Source organism: Fusarium mangiferae (assembly GCF_900044065.1).
Source record: "Fusarium mangiferae strain MRC7560 genome assembly, contig: FMAN_scaffold002, whole genome shotgun sequence".
NCBI lineage: Eukaryota > Fungi > Ascomycota > Sordariomycetes > Hypocreales > Nectriaceae > Fusarium > Fusarium mangiferae.
In genome coordinates this window covers 2,228,793-2,247,261 of record NW_024573922.1, presented here as the reverse complement: position 1 = coordinate 2,247,261, position 18,469 = coordinate 2,228,793, and the positions used below count along the sequence as shown (strand labels likewise).

General features: G+C 50.3%; 6 protein-coding genes across 6 annotated transcripts; 1 reads left to right on the top strand and 5 right to left on the bottom strand.

The window, feature by feature from the left end:
• Positions 1 to 1,144: 1,144 nt before the first annotated feature.
• Positions 1,145 to 2,970, bottom strand: FMAN_05954 (uncharacterized protein; the record flags this gene model as incomplete). Its single annotated transcript, XM_041827326.1, has 3 exons — positions 1,145 to 2,484; positions 2,549 to 2,846; positions 2,911 to 2,970. The coding sequence occupies 3 exons, from the start codon at positions 2,968 to 2,970 to the stop codon at positions 1,145 to 1,147; spliced, it is 1,698 nt and encodes a 565-aa protein (XP_041678300.1).
• Positions 2,971 to 5,267: 2,297 nt separating this feature from the next.
• On the top strand, positions 5,268 to 6,659 carry FMAN_05955 (uncharacterized protein; the record flags this gene model as incomplete). The annotated part of the gene is made up of 1 exon (XM_041827325.1): positions 5,268 to 6,659. One exon carries the CDS (start codon positions 5,268 to 5,270, stop codon positions 6,657 to 6,659), a length of 1,392 nt encoding a protein of 463 aa, XP_041678299.1.
• A 639-nt stretch (positions 6,660 to 7,298) lies between these two features.
• On the bottom strand, positions 7,299 to 7,822 carry FMAN_05956 (uncharacterized protein; the record flags this gene model as incomplete). The annotated part of the gene is made up of 2 exons (XM_041827324.1): positions 7,299 to 7,543; positions 7,594 to 7,822. The coding sequence occupies 2 exons, from the start codon at positions 7,820 to 7,822 to the stop codon at positions 7,299 to 7,301; spliced, it is 474 nt and encodes a 157-aa protein (XP_041678298.1).
• A 362-nt stretch (positions 7,823 to 8,184) lies between these two features.
• On the bottom strand, positions 8,185 to 8,700 carry FMAN_05957 (uncharacterized protein; the record flags this gene model as incomplete). The annotated part of the gene is made up of 1 exon (XM_041827323.1): positions 8,185 to 8,700. One exon carries the CDS (start codon positions 8,698 to 8,700, stop codon positions 8,185 to 8,187), a length of 516 nt encoding a protein of 171 aa, XP_041678297.1.
• A 799-nt stretch (positions 8,701 to 9,499) lies between these two features.
• On the bottom strand, positions 9,500 to 10,941 carry FMAN_05958 (putative 60s ribosomal protein l3 (rpl3); the record flags this gene model as incomplete). Its single annotated transcript, XM_041827322.1, has 5 exons — positions 9,500 to 9,752; positions 9,808 to 10,481; positions 10,534 to 10,690; positions 10,786 to 10,871; positions 10,936 to 10,941. The coding sequence occupies 5 exons, from the start codon at positions 10,939 to 10,941 to the stop codon at positions 9,500 to 9,502; spliced, it is 1,176 nt and encodes a 391-aa protein (XP_041678296.1).
• A 582-nt stretch (positions 10,942 to 11,523) lies between these two features.
• FMAN_05959 (putative TPR-containing protein Mql1) lies at positions 11,524 to 14,500 on the bottom strand (the record flags this gene model as incomplete). Its single annotated transcript, XM_041827321.1, has 8 exons — positions 11,524 to 13,017; positions 13,073 to 13,317; positions 13,368 to 13,524; positions 13,577 to 13,669; positions 13,721 to 13,900; positions 13,965 to 14,047; positions 14,097 to 14,300; positions 14,359 to 14,500. 8 exons carry the CDS (start codon positions 14,498 to 14,500, stop codon positions 11,524 to 11,526), a joined length of 2,598 nt encoding a protein of 865 aa, XP_041678295.1.
• Between the last annotated feature and the right edge of the window lie 3,969 nt (positions 14,501 to 18,469).

The following is an 18,469-nucleotide window of genomic DNA, read 5'->3' as shown; positions in this document are numbered from 1 at the left end:
TACGGAGGAAAGTGGGAAGGGAGGCGACGAGGTGACAATGGAAGGAAGTCAGGGAAGGCAGGAGTGAATGCGGTGCACCTTCAGGATGATGCTTCACCAGAGGATTTGACAGTGTCGCCAGCTGGCAGCCGAATGTGACTGGCTGCTGCTGCCGGCTCAGTACCAGTTAGATCAACCACTCCATATATACCTCCTATGTACTAAGGTATATACCACCTTTGCCTCAAAATGCTCGCCTACCTACTAGGTACAGTAGGTACCCAACTCCCGCAGACCGGGGGGGCAAACGCGGGTACAGCAGTGTCACAATGTACGATGTGTATGGGGTCATTCGGCTCACTGCGTGCAGCTACTCGTCTAGTACCTACGAGTGTATGTATTGGTAGACAGAAAGGTATGGACCCGGATCGCTTCACTTGGCTACGCCTTATGTATCTGCATGTTACCGGTCAGGTCAGTGAAACTCGACATCTTTTTTTACAGTTTGATTGCCACTGTCACATTCTATTATAATATTCGTTTTATCCTGAATCCTTCCGACAAACTTTTCATCAAGACTATCACTGCACACAACAGAAGATACTTTGACCTCTGGATGAAGGGGGCTGTAACTCCGCGACGTTGTGTTACTTGCAACCCGGACGGAGGCTGTTTGGTACCCTTTGAGCTGTTAATCGATAAGAAGATGTCTGGGTGAAAGACATGACCAACCCTAGCATTGGTTAAACTAACAGTGCGGATGTATATAAGTGTGGACGTTTGGAACCAGGCTACAGGTCGATATTGTAGCGATCAAGCATACCAGCCACATTGTCATTCAATCGAGCATGTCAAAGCAATCGAGCTACGAGTGTCACGCAAAGACATTCGGCTTCACTACCCGGTGTATCGTGGCTAATCGATGTACAAATCAGAGGGTTGTGTTACCGTATTTCGGTCGAGCCATCGGTGAGCGTGAGGCGGGCCGCGTGACGGCTGCAAAATCGATGCGTTGCAACTGGAAACTTTGTATGAGAATATCGCATCTCTGTGCTTTGGCGCCTTTCAAAAATAATAGTCCGAGTGGGGAAAGGATAGAAGCAAAGAACAGATCATACTTGTGCCTGGCAAATAGCATGGTCAAAGCACATGGGACACTGCATCCCTATTCAGACCCTTCCATTTCATGATATCTCTGATGCGCCGACACAGCGAACAAAGGAATACAATGACCACAAAGAGGGCATAATGCATTGTCACCCATGTCCCAATCATTGTCTTCTTCGTCGTCACCGTCGCCTTCTAACACCGTTTGTGCAATTTCCTCACTCTGTGCAACATGCTTGTCTTCCACCACTTGAAAGGGCTTCAGTACTTCGTCTTGACGTTTGAACATGACAGATATATCCCTGCCTGCTCCCGACTTGTCATCCGCTGCACCAACGACCATGTTTGCCACGCAGATATTGAGCATCTGTAGATTCCACCGCTGTCCCTTCTCCGGTGACAGACGCCGGAGCAGTGGTAACAGAGCTTCACTAACAAGCCGTTCCGCAATATGAGCTATGTCATCTTTGGAATCAAAGATAAAATGCGGTAAAGACCCAGATCGAGAGACGCGACTGTAATTCTGACCTTGCGCTGAGTGCAGATACGCCCATGTCCTGAGCGCTAATCGCAATGTCTTTGGTCGGGCAATCCATTTTTGTGCCCCTGGAGTGTCTGCCCCATCGTCAGGTACGAGAAGATCTGTTCTCATTCTTCGAATGAGTGAGCATGATAGCTTGTGTAGCTCTTCCGTTATTTGTGCCAGCGTATTCAAGCCCTTATAGGTATCTTCGATGCTAATCTGGGTTGGCACATCGCTGGCTTCCTTAACCTCAGTTGCATCGATTCCATGTAGCAAGCTCCAGATTCGTACACCTACCCCTTTCTCTGACCCAGGCCCAGTAAGTAGTTTTTCTATTGCTCCGGGCGAGATGTCAGGGTGGAGGCGCACCTCGGCAACTGTCACAGGATTGTCACTCAACTCTGGGATCTCGGATACACCTTTACTCATGTCAGCACCAGCGTGAGTACCTAGTACCTGAGCCGTTTTAAACCCTAGCCCGGGAATTCTTCGCAATTTGTGGGTGTCTACGAAGGCGATAACCTCGTCTTCAGTAATAGCCATTAGTGTCGTTTGGTTTCTAGGCTTATTCTTGCTGCCGACAAGTTTGCTGAGCATCTTGTTGGTAGAGATCCCACAGGTGGATGTAAACCCATATTTTTCTTCCACCTGCTGTCGTAGGAACTGGGCAAAATGTGATCCCAATGTGAGGCGCATATAGGCTGGGTTGCTTAGGTCAGGGGTAGAAATGGCCAAGCCTTCAACACATCCGGCAATCCTCGTCACATCGCAGTGAAATCCTTGTTCAGGATCACTTTTAGAAAGGCAAAAGAAAGACTCTTCTAGGGATGCCCGGTTGAGGCAGGATAAGTTGTACTCAATGATATCCGTTACGTCTGCGAGAGCATTGTGGTCTTAGCCAATACTATAATTTGTTTAGGTTGCGAGATGACAACATACCCATGAACACCTCATCAAATCCCAGACGTTCAACTTTGCGGTTCCAGGAAAAGGTTTTAAAGAAGTTGAATAGTGTCTTGCTCATATCACGGAAGGGGGTGAGGTCTTCGCCGTCGACGAGGACAAGCTCCGGGCACAATCTTTTCGCTTCGGAGACGGACATAAGCTTTGTGAGACCGCGAGCCCGAGCATTGTAGTTGCAAGTCGCTAGACAGTTCTTTTGCTTGACGCCCAATGGCAGTTTTTTGAGCTTTGCGTCCTTGTTCTCAAAGACCTGTGCATAGAAACAGTCGTAGTCCTATACAGTGCAGCCAGTTAGCAACGACCAAGGCTATGATTGGAGCTTGGTGGCTGGAACGCACGAATTGCAAGATAGTTCGAGCGTCATCCCTCTTAGGTCTCTTCTTCCTCGGCGGCTCCATCCTTGATTATGGCTGCCAACCTAACTAATGGGTGAAGGATTGGGGAACATGGGCTCAGGTTTCATGTGCGAGCGGACGGATGGAAGTTGTCGAGAGTGAAATACAACTCGAAGTTCAGGTCTAGGATGTTCAAATAGCCAGTTTATTTGAAGCCGCGATCATGTGAATTCGAACAATGCAGAAGCGTGCAATGGAATAGTCGGCAAAGGGAATCAATTCTGGCCATGAAATTCTGGGAATGCACCATCAGTTCGGGTGCTCGTTCACGTTGTGCTTGAGGTGGGCTGCAAGTTAGCGGTGTTGCCTTCTAAATTAGTGGTACAGTAGGTCCCCAAGCTACTACCTAGTACCTTAGTAGGTAGGTAGGAAGTACTAAGGTAAGAAAGGTAAGAAGGGTAAGAAAGGTAGGGTAGGTACCTTACGGAAGGTGCCCGTGCCCAGGCAGGCGCTGCGTCTGTCCACGATGGGGGTTGCCTGAGGCGTCGATGCGTCCCTACATCCAAATCTATGGATGTGACTTACACCACGCCCTGCATCATCATCATCATGTTACCCATACCAGCAAACAACGATTGGTTTTCTTGATGGAATGAATCACCTTGGATTTAATCGCCCGAAGAGCAAAAAAGGTCTTGTTTTTCGAATCTGATCTGGTGCAGAAATAGACGCGATATCTACAATTTTGTTTCATGCGATTCTCTCTCTCTCCCCCTCTCGACACATGGTACCCTCGCGTTCGCATCCACAGCGAATAAGCTCATAATTTGACTTTCTTCATTGCGATAAAGCGGTAGAAATCAATTTTCAAAGGACAACAGTAAAAGAGTTACGGGTGCGGTACCCATTATGTGACATGCTGTATGTCAGTCATTCTCAGGAATACTGCAAACACCCACACCTCATCCGTGCTTTTGACGAGTAGATGGACTCAATGCTCGGTTCGATATACAGTCACAATCTCGCAGGAGAATTCAGCATCTTGTCTGTACGATCCAGCCACTTCTTCAACTGTCTCCGATCCTTCTCAACTCAAGTGAGACTGACTCTAGTCCCTCGCTTAGATCCTTGTCAGGACATACACTACGACGCAGTTTCAGCCATCCACAGTTGCGCTGTAGCCGCCCAAGTATATGCTCGATTTGCAAGAGAAGGTTGTCTGGCCCAGCCAATGGCGTAAACTCTGGGTTTTGAAAGACTTGCATCGGGACGAGACATCCTTACCGCACTTGTCAATTGTTTCCGGACTTTGGTTGTTGTTAACAATCACTCTTCTCATCACATTGTTATTGTTTGTTTGCAGAATATCCGCGCTTTTGTGTCAGCCCTAACCAAACAAGCGCAATTTCAACAAAGATGGCCGAAGCTTTGAAAACAAGGGCAAGCCTTGTCCAAATCATGGCTTAGAATATGGCTGAGCATCACCCCGCCGCCGTTGGATTATTGTTCTCGTCGAAGGATCATACCGACTTTTCGAAAAAGCCCCTAGACACTTGGGAAGGATCGTCCTTGTTTAGGTATACCAGCAAAAGATGTTCTCAAAGACATGACGATAGGGCAAATGACCAGTCATTCTCTTCTTAACTCCTCCATGCCAAGGCGCCATGTCGTCTAAGGGAGGGGACATTGGAAATCCTCTTGCATAGACGCCAGCGCGAGTGAAAGAGCCGACTTGTTAGCCGCGTGATTGGACATGGTTGAAGCTCACCAGGATCATACATTCAACTTCGGCGCTTGCGCCTCTAACGCTTCCCACCAAGTTGCTCTGGCGAGCCAACCACAGCTCCCGCCAATGACATCCTCGTCAACTTGTTACGCTTTTGGCAGGCCAGAGTCTCCCACGGCTGAATCCTTCTCAACCCTCCGATATTTCCGCGTCTAGGTCATGGAAGGCTTATCACACTGCATGCATGCCTAGGGGCGCTTGTTTGGGTGTCGGGACTGGGTCAAAGAGCAGATGAAAGCCCTGGTCATGTCTCCACGCCCACCCAAAATCCAGTGAGATGCATGTCTCACTTTCGATCATCCTATATAGACGCAGAGTCCTCGTTTCTCGCTGTTTGTTCGTGTTGTTTCTGCGTTTTTGACATTGCAACGTTTTTATAATCCCTGTCGGTTCCGACCTCTCGGTAACAGCGTCTCCGCCTAGGCCTGTTAGACGTTGGTTGCTTGTCTGTTAGTTGACAGACACAGTCACTTGCAACTCAACGAGGGAGTTTGGCAGCTCCTCTCTTGTGTACTCCGGCACAACAGCCTTCTTGGTCTGCCTATCAAGTACAACTACAGCTACATCTAGCATCATGGCATCTTCTCAAGTTCCGCCCAAGAAGCCCCGGCTTTCACTTCAGATCAAGACAGCATGTAGTCCGGCCACCAGGTCATCGAGAAGTTATGCAGTGGACCCAAAGGACCCAACTGCCTTTAACACGCTGTCCAATGTCTACGTTACCACAATCGAAAGAGCAACCCCATCTCAGCATGAGCCCATTACTGCCATCAATACTTTCCAAGCTTTCAGCTTGACAACTCCAGTGGAACGACAGGACCCGAAACATAGAGTTGTTACGCCCTATGTCGCTTCATACCCTGAGACTCCTTCATCCGATACAGCTCCTTCACCACATCCAGGACTGGAAATCAACTACCCGAGCACAATGACCGCCACGCCTCCTATGTCTGCTGGTCCGATGGATTCAAACACTCCCAAGGCCTTTAGCTTTTCCCCTGCTGATATTTCCGCGGCCCCAGCAAGGAATGATAGCTCACAACCCGAGAAGCGTGCTCTTACTCGCCCACGAACTCTTGCTGAGTTGACCCTGCAGGCCCCTTACACACATCCTCGATCACTTCACAGTATTTTACGCAACTCGCCTCTTCCTCCACCCACGGCCATTCCTCCTCCGTCTCCGCGGCGACAGTCACGGCGGCTCCAAGATAGAGCAAATCGAAGAGTGTGCTATAATAACCCCCTCACTCAGGAGATTGTGACAAACAAGTACACGAAATCTCACATTGACCTCCTCGTTGAGGAGGCTTCACCACACTCCCCTCCATGCGTGCCCCCTCAGCCCCAGAGTGCCATCGATCTAGCCTTGGCATTCACACCAAACGAGATTCAGGATGGAGGACAGACACCCGGTCCTTTTGAGGACATGCGTCGCCGCATGACAGGACTGGCCGCATCAGGTACTCCGCTTTCCCCATCGGGGCCTAAGGGCATCTCAAAGCGCAAGAAGAGGGAGAAGAAGCGTCGGTGGGTATGGACAATTGGCCAGGAGGAGGACGGCGATGACGAGAACATTGGAGGGTCCATTGCTGCTCTGAGAGCTGAGGCTGCCAAAATCAAAGATGTTGAAGAGATCAAGACACCCGTGACGGCCATCAAGGCACCCCTCATCACCTTTCTCACGGCACCCACACCAAACACGGATAGCTTTCAGAGCTTGAGCGGCATCTTGAAAGAGGATAACGACGTTGAAATGTCGGACACGAGTAGTTGTCTTTCAGTATCAGAAGGGTCTCAGCACATGACTGGTGAGATGGACTTGGATATCAAAACTCCAATCGCGCGCCGAGATGAGGAGAGCCAAGTCATACTCATGCTACCAGAAAATACTCTCAGTAGACTTGGTTCTAGTCCTGGTCTAAAGAGGGATTCTCCGGTGCCGCCAGACATGCTACGTACAGATTAAACAGGTTTCAAGAAAGACATGGATGTTTCTTTATTGGGCTTATTGCATTACCGGCGGTCTTGGAGCATTTGATTGAATGGAGTTCTGTTACTGTAAATTTAAGGAGGGATCGGTAATATGAGGATACCGAGCTCAACAGTGGGCATTTATGAGAAATGAAAACATGGAATGAACATGAAATTAACTCTTAGCCCAGTTCCATATCTCGTGCGTTTCCGTTGTCATGTAGCCCTAACACATTATCACGTCACGGTATGTGTCTATGCGCATAAGTCCAAGACGTTCGCCATAGGGTAGCTGGAAATCAAACTTCTGGTGGTTTCAAGCTTATCATATATGGTAATTATGGATGGACAAGCCAACCAAGGTGGCCAGAAATCTCGAAAGCTGTTACAATACTACTAAGATATGTGATCCTGGAGGCTGCTGAGACCTGTATCTCAACGAAAGGGCCTTGGGGTCACAGTGTTAAGCCGAAGTCTCACGCTATTGGATCAGTTGTGCTCTGTCAGGCCTTTACACACGGGCAGTCATGCACGAGTCAACAAATACAGCAGACTCAAGCGTACTCATCACGTTAACTCATAAATTTCCTGTAAAAAACGCTCAAAAGATCATTACATGTCCACCGGTACGCGCTCAGCTCTCAACAGAGAGTGCCTTAGCACCAATCAGCTTGCCGTCAGCGTGCGAAACAACCCAATACTCGGTTCTCGTCGCATCTCTCGTCACTTGATATACACGAACATCATTACCCTGCGAGGCTTCTCGAACAGCCTCGATGACGTCGGTGTATTTGCCGTGAGAGTCCCAGTTGAGAGGATCAAGGATCTTGATGTCTGCCGAGTCCGGGGAGGAGTGGTTGATGAGTTTGGCGAATTCGGCTAACAGCATGTCAGTTGATCATCTTCATCGGTAGGAGTGCACTTCTTACACTCGCTAGGGAGACCATTCTTGCCCTCCCACTTGAGAGAAACCTCTTGGAAGGGCTCGTCTGCGTCGGATGTGTATACGGCGTTCTTGCACACGTCGCTGATGGGTTTGGGGACTTGAGCGCCCCGGTCCTTTGTCTTGAATGTAGTCTTTTCTTGAGTCGCTGCACCAGCGCCGGTGTCTTGGTTGGCCTTGTTCAGGAAGGCCATGTAATCGTCGTCGTTTGACATGTTGAGGGATCTGGTGTTGCTGACTAGTCTTGTGCTGTGTCGAGAGGCAGTCGTTCGCGGGAGGACGGGTTGATTTCGAGAAAGAAGAGGGCCGAGATTCAGGTTGAGGAGGCGTCTGAAAGGAGTTCGAAGTGTCATTGGGAGAGATCTCAGCTCAGGCGTCAAGTCGAAAGCTGTAACGCAACATGCAGATGCAAGTTTGGGGAGTGGGGTGACGTCAGGTATGAGGTTCACAGCAGGGGTACATCGGCCAATCACAACATAGATCAGCACTATCCTAAAATGCTTAGGTGGGTAAGGTAGTCAGTGTTCCATTCCGTCAAGAATATAGTGCATTTGTCCCTACCACTTTGATAGGTTGATTAGATGCCGGCCCTCCTCAGACGACCTAGGAACTTATCCTCTTTGAGTTCCTCCAAATCAATCCCAAAGAACTTGGCATATAAAGGCGCCAAATGATGAGGTCCGCACGGTCGAGCATCGCCGCTAGCACGTCGTTTGTCGAGGAAACCACCCAGAAGTGTTCGAACTGCGGTTTCGAAACTATCCCCTTGTTGTGAGATCAAATCTCCATCGATATCTTCAATACCGTCAGCTGCAACATGCTTGACAAGGTCAACATCTATAATCGCCGCTTTGACCGTCGCTGCTTGTCCCCCATCAAAATATGGGCCACTGATATAGTGTTCGTCGATTGTAGAGTTGAGGCGCTTCTGTGAGCGAGAGTCTTTAGTAACGTTGAGGAAATCGTGGAGAAGAACTCGGATCCTGTAGCCAAGTATGGGATCCGTTGCGACAGTCGAGGTCGTAATGGGCGCTTTTGCTGGTGCACTCGAGGCGGCTCCCGTGCTATTGTTTTTGCTCTTCTTTTTGCCCATGACTGCGTATCAGTCAGCGGAATGAACAAACCAAGAGCAATCCCCGCGTATAACTACTAGGTAGCAGGTATTCACTGCACAAGGTCAAGGTCAAGTTCAAGGTCAAGTTTGAGTATAAGTGAACCACAAGTGGGAGCTTCACTTGGGAACAATAAACTTTACTTTGCACATAATGCAAGCATAAACCTAGAAAGCTAGAAAAATACATCTTACCATAGAGCAGTACCTATATTAACGCGTGTCTAAAGTATAACCAAGCTTAAGGCAACAACTACAGTGTTGTATCCTTTTTTTTCTCTTCCCCCTTTTTTGGGCAAAGTGTATGATATCTGCCTTATATTATTGTAAACATTACTCTTAGTGTGACGTTAGTGCTAGATCAACATCTTGAGATCTCGAAACCAGAGTAAATTGGCCAATAATTAAAGCGTCCGTACAGTTCGAGGCAGTTGATGGAGTGAAAACATGTAACAAAGCATTTCTAGTCATGCCACAACATAGGCAAGTAGGTAGCTATCTGCATGTCTCGACACCTGGGTCTCGTTTGGACAGCTACAGAAGGCGGCACAAACACAACTCAAAACACACATTCACCGGAGAACAAAGGTACAGTCATATTAACATTGGGAATCTCGTTAGAATTTTTGAAAGCCATCCCTCTTCTGGCTGGACTTTTTTTACGTTCCACGCCAGTTATAACCTAACCCAGCCCAAACGCAAGGCGTACAGTAGTAACGAACCAACCCTCGACACCGGTGCAATGAATTGGTCAAGACAAGAAAGAAAACAAGCAGCCGCTCTAAGCGGAGGCAAGATCCTTCTTGAGGGTACCCTGGTACTGCTTCTTCTCCGCAGGAGTCTGGAAAGCACCGTGTCCGAACTCGGACGAGGTGTCGATCCACTTGAGGCTGACCTTCTCGAGGGCTTTTCGGGAGGTCTGGGGGAACATGGTCTTTCGGAGAGTCATGACTCGCTTCTTGGTACCAGGGATAGAACCCTTTACCATGACGAAGTCGTTGTTGACCTCACCATAGCGGACGAAACCACCGAGACTATCAAAGTGTTAGCAATTGTCAGCCGATACCTGGCAAGATTGGGTCAACATACGGAGTGATGGTCTTCTTGGTGACATCGATCTCAGTGGCGGCGTTGTCGTCAGCATCGCCCTTACCAATGCGGTAGATCTTGTGGTTGACCGAGGTTCGGTGATGGTAACCTCGCTGACCAGCACGGGCAACAGTCCACTGGACGTGGGAAGGATGCCAAGCACCGATACAAGCAACCTTTCGGAGACCCTTGTGAGTCTTGCGAGGAAGCTTCTTGGTACCCCAACGGGCGGTAACACCCTCGAATCCGTGACCCTTGGTGACGGCAATAACGTCAATCATCTCATCCTGCTCGAAGATGCTGGAAATGTCAACGGGCTTCTCGAAGAGCTCCTGACCGAAAGAGACCTTGTCGGCGATGGAACCACCGTTGACCTGGATCTCCATGAGGTGGGCCTTCTTCTGCTTGAGAGGGGTCTTTCGGATCTGGGTGTGGGCGAGGACACGGACGACGGTGCAGTACTTCTTGATGCGCTCGAGCTCGCGGGTGATGGAGGCACCGCTGTTCTCGGAGTGCTTCTTGGCGTACTTGGTGAAAGCCTTCTTCTTGCTCTTGTACCAGTTCTTGTAGAATCGGCGCTTAAGCTCGTCGCCCAGATGCTCGGCCCAGACGGTGGTGAGGGATCGCAGGCCTCGGGGAGTCTCGATGTATCCCACAAGACCAACAACGATCATCTAAAAGATGTTAGCCGTAGGCACATAGCCAAGCGGGCTGCATTGTTCGTACAGGTGGGGTATCGACGATGGTAACAGCCTCAACAACCTCCTTCTTGTTGGCCTTGGCGCCAGGTCGGTCGAGGTCACGAACGATGGTGGTCATACCAGCCTTGTAACCCATAGCGGCTGTCAGGTGGACAGGCTTCTTAGGGTCATCCTTGGGGAAGCTGTTTGTCCCAATGCATTAGCCAATATCTTCCTCAGCTGGGAGAGATTGCCAAAAAGTTTTTTTCTTCTTGTGGGCGCAGCAGAAAATACTCACGACTTGACCTTTCCACGGTGACGAGCAGCGCGCTTCCTGGGCAGATAAGCCAGGGAGCCGTGGCGGGGAGCCTCATACTTTCGGTGCTGTCCATATTGTTAGTTTAACCAAACTGAAGCAATTTCTTTCGTTGTCGAGATCTTCACTCACACTCATCTTGGGCTGGCTGTGTGGTTTGAGGGGGTTAGTATGAACCTGAGTTGTCAAAGCCTGAGAAAGAAGAGATAAAGAAATAAACTGTGGGCGAAATTTTAAGCGAATCGCTAGAAATTCGTGGGGTGGCCCGTGCTCACCCAGACCCACCATCCCTCACTCACCGAGCCGACACCGAAAGAATCCGAGGGCTAGATTCTACACCGACAAGGTAGCCCTCTAGTCTCTCACGTGACCTTGATGGTTTCTGAATGTGGTCTAGCGTGATCATGTCTAGCAGGGGTAGTGTGAAATGTCTGCAGCCCAACGTCACTGGATGGAGAACACGGTTTGTAGTAACACAAGATACAACTGAATTTTATTGATCAGAGTAAGGAAATTAATGTGCATAATATTCTTGTTCACCGGTGAAATCGTAGCCAAGAAGGACCATAACCGCCGGTTTTGAATTTCTGTCTCGAGCCTCCCCGTCCAAACAAAAGAAACCACGCCCCCAGATAATAGTGGTATACAAAAGGCAGACTAATCGGCACAGATAAGAGATGTCTTCAACTCATAAATAACAAGCAGCTGTCAAATTATCATTCATTCAACTTTTGTGACGGTACCAGAAACTCCGTTTACACCAGCATTCGCGGGAGTGGATGTCTTGGCATCTCCGGCTGCCGAGCTGGGACCAGAGCCATTTGTGACAATAGTCGCCTTCTTCTCGTCTTCCCCACTGTCATCGTAGTCCTCGTCAACGTCCATCTTTCTTGCTGCTCTTTCAGGCTCGGCAGGGGGAGCTGCGCGAGGAGGAGGCGGAGCATGTTCCAGACTTGGGGGGCGATCTTCTTTAGGCGTAGCAGATACTGGTGGCTTCTCGTGAACGACGCCAGACATCGGAGTAGGTGGCTGCTGCATTGGTGGTAAATGGCTGGGACCAGAGGCGTGGCTCGGGGGGTGGTGGGCTGCTTCTGAGGGATGATAGCTCTCAGTGGCATGGCGAGGGGCTGATTCGGGTCTGCGGGGTTCCTCGCGGCGTGGTTCATCAGGTCGACGAGTATCATCTGCCCGTCGAATTTCGGAAGAGTTACGACGATAGTTATCACGAGGAGGAGTAGACGTTCTTCGATGACGCATGTCGTCGAGTCGAACTCTGTTTTCCTCACTGGCTTGCTTCTTGGCAGCAGATTCTTCTTCCCACTCTCGCATGCGCTTGGGGCCGACTGAAGGTGGCCGGTCATCCATTCTCTGCATAGCAGCCTCCGCTACTGTGGGTGGAGGAGGCGGTCCTGGCGGTCCGGATGGTCCTTGAGGGCCATTCTCAGTTCCCTGAGCAGCCATCTCAGGATGTTGAGGATACAGAGGGGGGGCTTGGTGCTGAGGGTATGCGGATTTTGGCGAAGGCATGCGGTTGTCATGAACAGGGCGGCCATCAGGTCGAGGGCTGTTGGTAGGTCGGAAAGGAGCCATGCCGTTAGGACCGTTGGGGCCATTAATGTTGCTGGGTGGGGGTGCTGATGCTGACGGTGTTGCTCCACCCCAGTTAGGATTTGCGACTCGTCGCTCAGAAGCGGGAGCAGAAGGCTGGGATTGTGGAGGTGCGTGCGGTGGTTGAGAGTATTGATGGCCGGGAGGAGGAGGGGGTGTTTGACCACGGCGAGGGCCGCCTCGGTTGGGATCGTTATAGGGCTGGCGCAGCTGCTCTTGCTGAGGGCTAGGTTGTCGCAGAGGTGGTGCAGGTCCTCCACGGAAAGGCTCGCCTCGGGCTTCATAAGGATTGGGAGGTTGCGGTGGAGGGTTGATGTTAGACAGTCTGCCCGCCCAGTTCTCTCCTGGGCCTTGAGGGGGTGGTGGAGGACCGGCAGCAGGCGGCTGTTGAGTTGATCCTCCCCATTGTGGTCCAACGGGGCCAGCGGCCTGGTAAGCTTGCGGGTGAACATCTGCAGGCTGAGGAGCAGGAGGAGGTCCCCCATTGGTACCACCAGAGCGAAGGAGCTGAAGTCTTGCCTTGATATGGGGGTTGTTAGGATCAAGTTCAGCAGCACGCTGGTAAGCATCAAGAGCATCCGTGATTTGGTTGTTACAGCTTTCGTACTATCAAGTTGTCAGTATACAGCCAAGGGGAAAAGGGCTGACCAATAAAACATACCAAAGTTCCCAGATCATACCAAACTTCTGAGATATAAGGGTTCAGCCTGATGGCGCGAGAATAAGCGTCAAGTGCGTCTCTGTACTGGTTGATTTGATAGTAAAGCACACCGATGGAGCACCAGAAAGTTGGGTTCTTTCCATCTCTATAAACAGCTTGTTGGTAAGCCTCATAAGCTTTTGGATACTTCTGCTGCGACATATAGCATCGGCCCAGGAGATACCAACTCTGGGCATCTTGATTGTCTGGTCGCATGTTAGAACGGGTATTAAGTTGTTTTGCGTTCATAACGTACCTGCGCCGACCGACTTCTCCAAATATTGGATGGCTCTATCTTGGCTCTCATACGTGTTGCTCTGCTGGTGATGCAGCCAACCAAGCTGCTGAAGAACCTTGGCATGGTTGGGTGAATGGTCCAGGACACGTTGGTAGGCAGCCTTAGCGCTATCGAACTGTATCAAATTAGGCATGTCGTCATGTTTGCTGCTATGGCTAGACACTTACATCCTTCTGCTGCTCATGGACATGTCCAATCTGGAACCAGATGTCTTCCTGCGTCAAGGGACCAGGAGGAGAATTGACAATGTATTTGAAGCACTGCAAAGGTTAGCTATGCGCATCCAAAGTGGGCACAAGACCAGAACGTACCTCGAGACTCTGAACCCACTTGTTCTGTTGTTTGTATATTATACCGAGTCGGAAGTAGATCTCATTTGCTTTCTCGAAATCAGGCTGTATGTTCATAACTTGAGAGAACGCTTCTTCGGCGTAATCGTAGCTGCCATATCGATCGTACAGTATACCAATACCATACCACAACATAGGATCCTGCGTTGTCTTGTCAGCATGTTGCGAGCAATGCAAATACTCCGCCTGGTGTGCAATCACTCACCTTGGGGTCTCTCAAGTTAACCAAAGCCTGTTGGTATGCATCATAGGCCTTTTGCAGGTTCTCTGTCATTAAATAACAGTGCCCTGAGTAATTGGTCAGTGTCGTGTTGTCGCATCATGGCAACAAACGTACCGAGGTTTCCCCAAGCTTCGCCGTTGTTGGGCTCAAGCTGGACGATGGCGCGGAAGAACTCAAGCGCCTTCTCGAAAGCTTCACGGGTCTTGTAGAGGAGGCCAATTGCGTTCATGGCCTGGGTTGAGTTGGGGTTGGCCTGAAGAGCGCGCTCGTATGCGTGCATGGCTTCATCTGGATTGCGCAAAACCTCCGCATAGCTCCCTATACATACGTCAGCCTATGTCGTCTTGTCTTGCAACGCGACGCGACAACCACTAACCTATCTGCAACCAGACAGCCTCATTCATGGCCGCGATCTGATGTGATGGCGCAAACTGAGGCGGCGGCGGAGGGGGCGGGGGCACCTGGCCCTGATGCTGTTGCATTTGCATCATGGTCGGCGACGCGTGATGGTTCGCCATGAGGTCGGCACTGAAACTGGCGACGGAGTTGCTATGGTACAGCAGGGGTCGGACTTGACAGCTGATGTGCGACAGACGCGAAGTCGAATTAATACCACGCGGGTTAAGAGAGAGGAGAGTCGCGGTCGTGATTCAGAAAGCTGCTCCAGCTCAAGGGTTCGTGATGAGTTGATGATAGTTGCCCCTACCCGACGAGTAACAAGGGCGAAGCGAATTGAACAAAATGTCAATGCAGAGCCGCGGCTAAGGCTGAAGCGGTGCGAAAACAATACGCAGGGAAATCAAGGGTCAATGGCAGCCCAAATGGGAATAGAAGAGAGCGGGATGATGAGAGAGATAAGATACAGGGCAATCCAAGGCGCGACGGATGAGGCCTTTCGCGGGCATGGAATGCGTTGCAGAAGAAGAAAGTGAGGAGTACAGGATGGGGAGAAGGACCTGAGCAAACCCGTTCCAAAACTCACCTAACCCACGACCAGCGGGCAATTTAAGCGCACGGTGGCGTGGAGTGGGATGGGGGATAAGAACCCACTCACACACACTACCCGGACTCCATCCAACCCAACTCAACGCACGCGCTCTCGAGGCTCGAGGCTCACTCACGGTTAAGTTAGGTTAGGTTAGCTCATAGCTTACCTACAGCCCACACACCTCACACCTTTCACCTCACCTCACCTCAGTTTCCGATGCTGTACCCGGCAAATCACACCCTCCCTACAACGCCAACCTACTCTGGCTTAGCCTACATGGCTTGGTAGCCTTCACTCCCTACCTGAGCTGCTAAGGTAGTCCCCTACGTCCCTACCTTACGGCCTACTGCCCGGTGGCGGCGGCTTACAGGCAGGCACGTACCACCTAAAGTAAAGTACGTACTGGGCCTGATACCGGCCCTGCAACTGCAACTGCAAGTCTGCAAGTCTGCAAGATGCACGCTCAAAGGTAACCTAAAGCTAAGGTACCTAAGCATGAGATAAATATGGAGCGCAACGAGCAGGTCCCTGTCCCTGTCTTTCAATTCTGCGTACGGATCAGTGGCGCTTTGCGCAAGGGATTACAGAGGCTCCGCTTCAACCTTCAGTTGACAAGACGCAGCGCAAGAACGAGGAGGACTCGACAAACGGGAGTAATCAGAGTTACGATTTGGCTATGGGTTACCATAGGTTCCGTCAATACGCTTTGTTCATTCACCATACCATTTATCCCCCGGTATTGATACGAATATTAGCAATAATAGTAAAAAGTATGAGCGTGCATATCCCGTCACGTCCGCCTTCATTAGCATTGATATTCCGCCTCTGCTCATCTGGTGCTAATCATAGAGAGGACGGATGAATAAACGTCATGGATTAATTCGGGCAGAGACTTGAGCTCCAAATCAAATCTATCAGAAACCACGTTTCAGCGACTTTACTTCAGGTGTCACAGCGACTCTCAGTGTCATTATTCAGTCTGTCATACACAACTGCGTTTAAAAAGGCTGTCTACCTTTGAGCGTCTGTCTGTCTCTTCGCTCAAAGTCGCGCATGCATCGATAGTGATGATGGTGTTCATCTCGGGGGTGCTAGGGTGCCAAGCGAAACGACACCGATTTAAATCCAGCAACGCACGTCCCCCATCTTCCATTTTGTGTGGCGCATCCCGTCTGAAATGCATGCCAAGAGGCTCCACCGGATACGTACCTCAAAGAGACCTAACAGTCCTGGGGAGGCGCCCGGGCTGTCTCGTCTCTGCCAGGGTGAGGTATGGCACCGAGCTTAGCACTGAACAGATTAGGGATTGGGATGGAGGTGAGACAACAGCAGAGTGATGGGTTTATAACACAATGAGCATGCAGACCTATGTACATACGTCTTGATGGGGCAAGCATGTCTGACGAGTAGCCTCTTCCAGTGACCGCAAGAAGAAGTTTCGGATTGCTTGTAAGCATCTATCTGGCTGCGGTAACCTGGACAAAAAGAGAGAGCCCAAAACACACAATGGCCACAGCTGATGAGCGACGGGTGACAGACACATGATATCATCATGTATCAGACATAGATTAACGGGGGATTGTGTCGTTGTTGCACGATTCGTTTGCTTGCTCGTCCTCGTTATTTTCTGATCATGTTTCTCGCCGAGAGGCGATGATGTAGCCGTGGGTGGATGTTAGGGGAGGCTGGATAATAGATTGTGGCCCATCAGATCGAGGCGGTGGTGGCTTTGCGGAAGAACTAAGGTACCTTAGAACAGAAAATGGAATATTATTATCGCAATGGAATGGCTAACCTTTTCACCGCTTGCCGGACTCGCCACTAAACTGTTCCGGAAGTCTCCCACGTGTTTCGGAGCCAGCTTTCTCGTAAGCAAGTCGTGCGCCGTTTCGGAACATGACATCTTGTTTTGGCGTGGGAGGGAGATGGCCCGACCAGGGAAACAACTTAACGAGCGAGCGGGAGGAAAAAGGGGTTTCCCGGGCCCAAACCAAAGGTACATATTAGCGCATTATGCCCTCTGGCCCTGTCACCCTGGTGATAATTAACAACATACAAGATTCAATTCAATAATTCTCTTTTCCTCAATGCTATCTGACGTGCGTAGAATAGCTATAATAGCTACGTACTCTGACTTGAAATATGCATGTATATAAGAGAGGAAGGAAAAGCCGCTGGTGTAAGTGTTTTCAGACCATTACCAGTATATTCATGGCCTACAGCAATTGAACTGTCGCTACCAATGTTAGTAGTATGAATGAAAAGTCTCCCAACACCGATGCACGATGACAGCGATAAGCAATATGATTCGTGGCTCAGCTGGCAGGGCCGACGATGCTCAGAGAACTCATCACCACGGTACGGTGGCTAGCTGTACGGAGTACATCAATTAATTCAGCCGTGCAGACAGGTCAGGCGTTACTAAATAAAAAGAAAGGGGAGCACCATGGTTATGGCTTGGGGTTCTCTGCTTTGTGCTTTGGGCCAGGGTCTGTTGTCTGACTAGCCCCAAAGCACAAGACGACAAGAGAGCTGGAAGCCAATCGGCAGAGTCATTCCTTCTCCGCTGCGAATGGACATTGGATCGATGCCGTTGGTTGGATTATAGGTGAGGTGATGCCATCCATTGCTGGGGAGGGGGCGGCAACGCGCTTGTTGGCGGTTTGGGGATGCACCCAAACCAACCTCAGGGCAAAAAATCACAGATAAAGTTAGATAACGATGGACGGCTGGTTAGGGTCTGGTCGAGGGGGAAACGGTGTTTCTTCTTAACGATAATCTTCCGTCCAAATTTTGTTTTTTTTATATCTCGTACAGCCGTCATCCAGGGGAAACAATAGCAACAAGGAACAAGGGGTGTCATACAGTATCGTCGAGTCACATTTTGTGTGGACGGATCAATGAATGCCACTGGCTGATACCCGAGCAGGCGAGAGACAAGAGGTGAGGCTCGTTCATGAAAAAAGGACGGGCCACGGGATGGGATGGCCATGGGTATCCGCGGTAGCAACTGAATGATGGGAGGGCTCTCTTCCTTCGGAGCTAGGTCCAGGAAGGACGCCAGGGCTCGTTTAAGCTGGGGCTGTCTACCTAGGCGTGACGATGCAGATGGGGACGGGAGATGACAAGAAAAGGTGGGACAAGGGGTGAAGGGCAGCTCCGGGGGATGAGGAGGGGGCGTGTGAATTAGTCATAGGCGTGAAGCTTGGCCTGGGCGTTGACTCTGGGATCAACCGGCGCCGGGGGCTTAGGAAATGGGGACATGGAGCTGTGGAGTGGAGAAAATGGGACAGATGATGATAGCGGGCTTGCATTTTTTTTCTTCTGGCGGTATCTTAGCTACCTACTTAGGTAGAGGTATCAGATGAGGTGGTTTAGCAAGTGTAGGTAAGTAAGTACGTACTCTTCGACACAGATCAGAATGGAAGTGGAGGTGGTTATGCACTGCAGGTTGTGTGCTAGTAGAAGCTTCAGTGGTATACAGTACCTAATCAGAGAC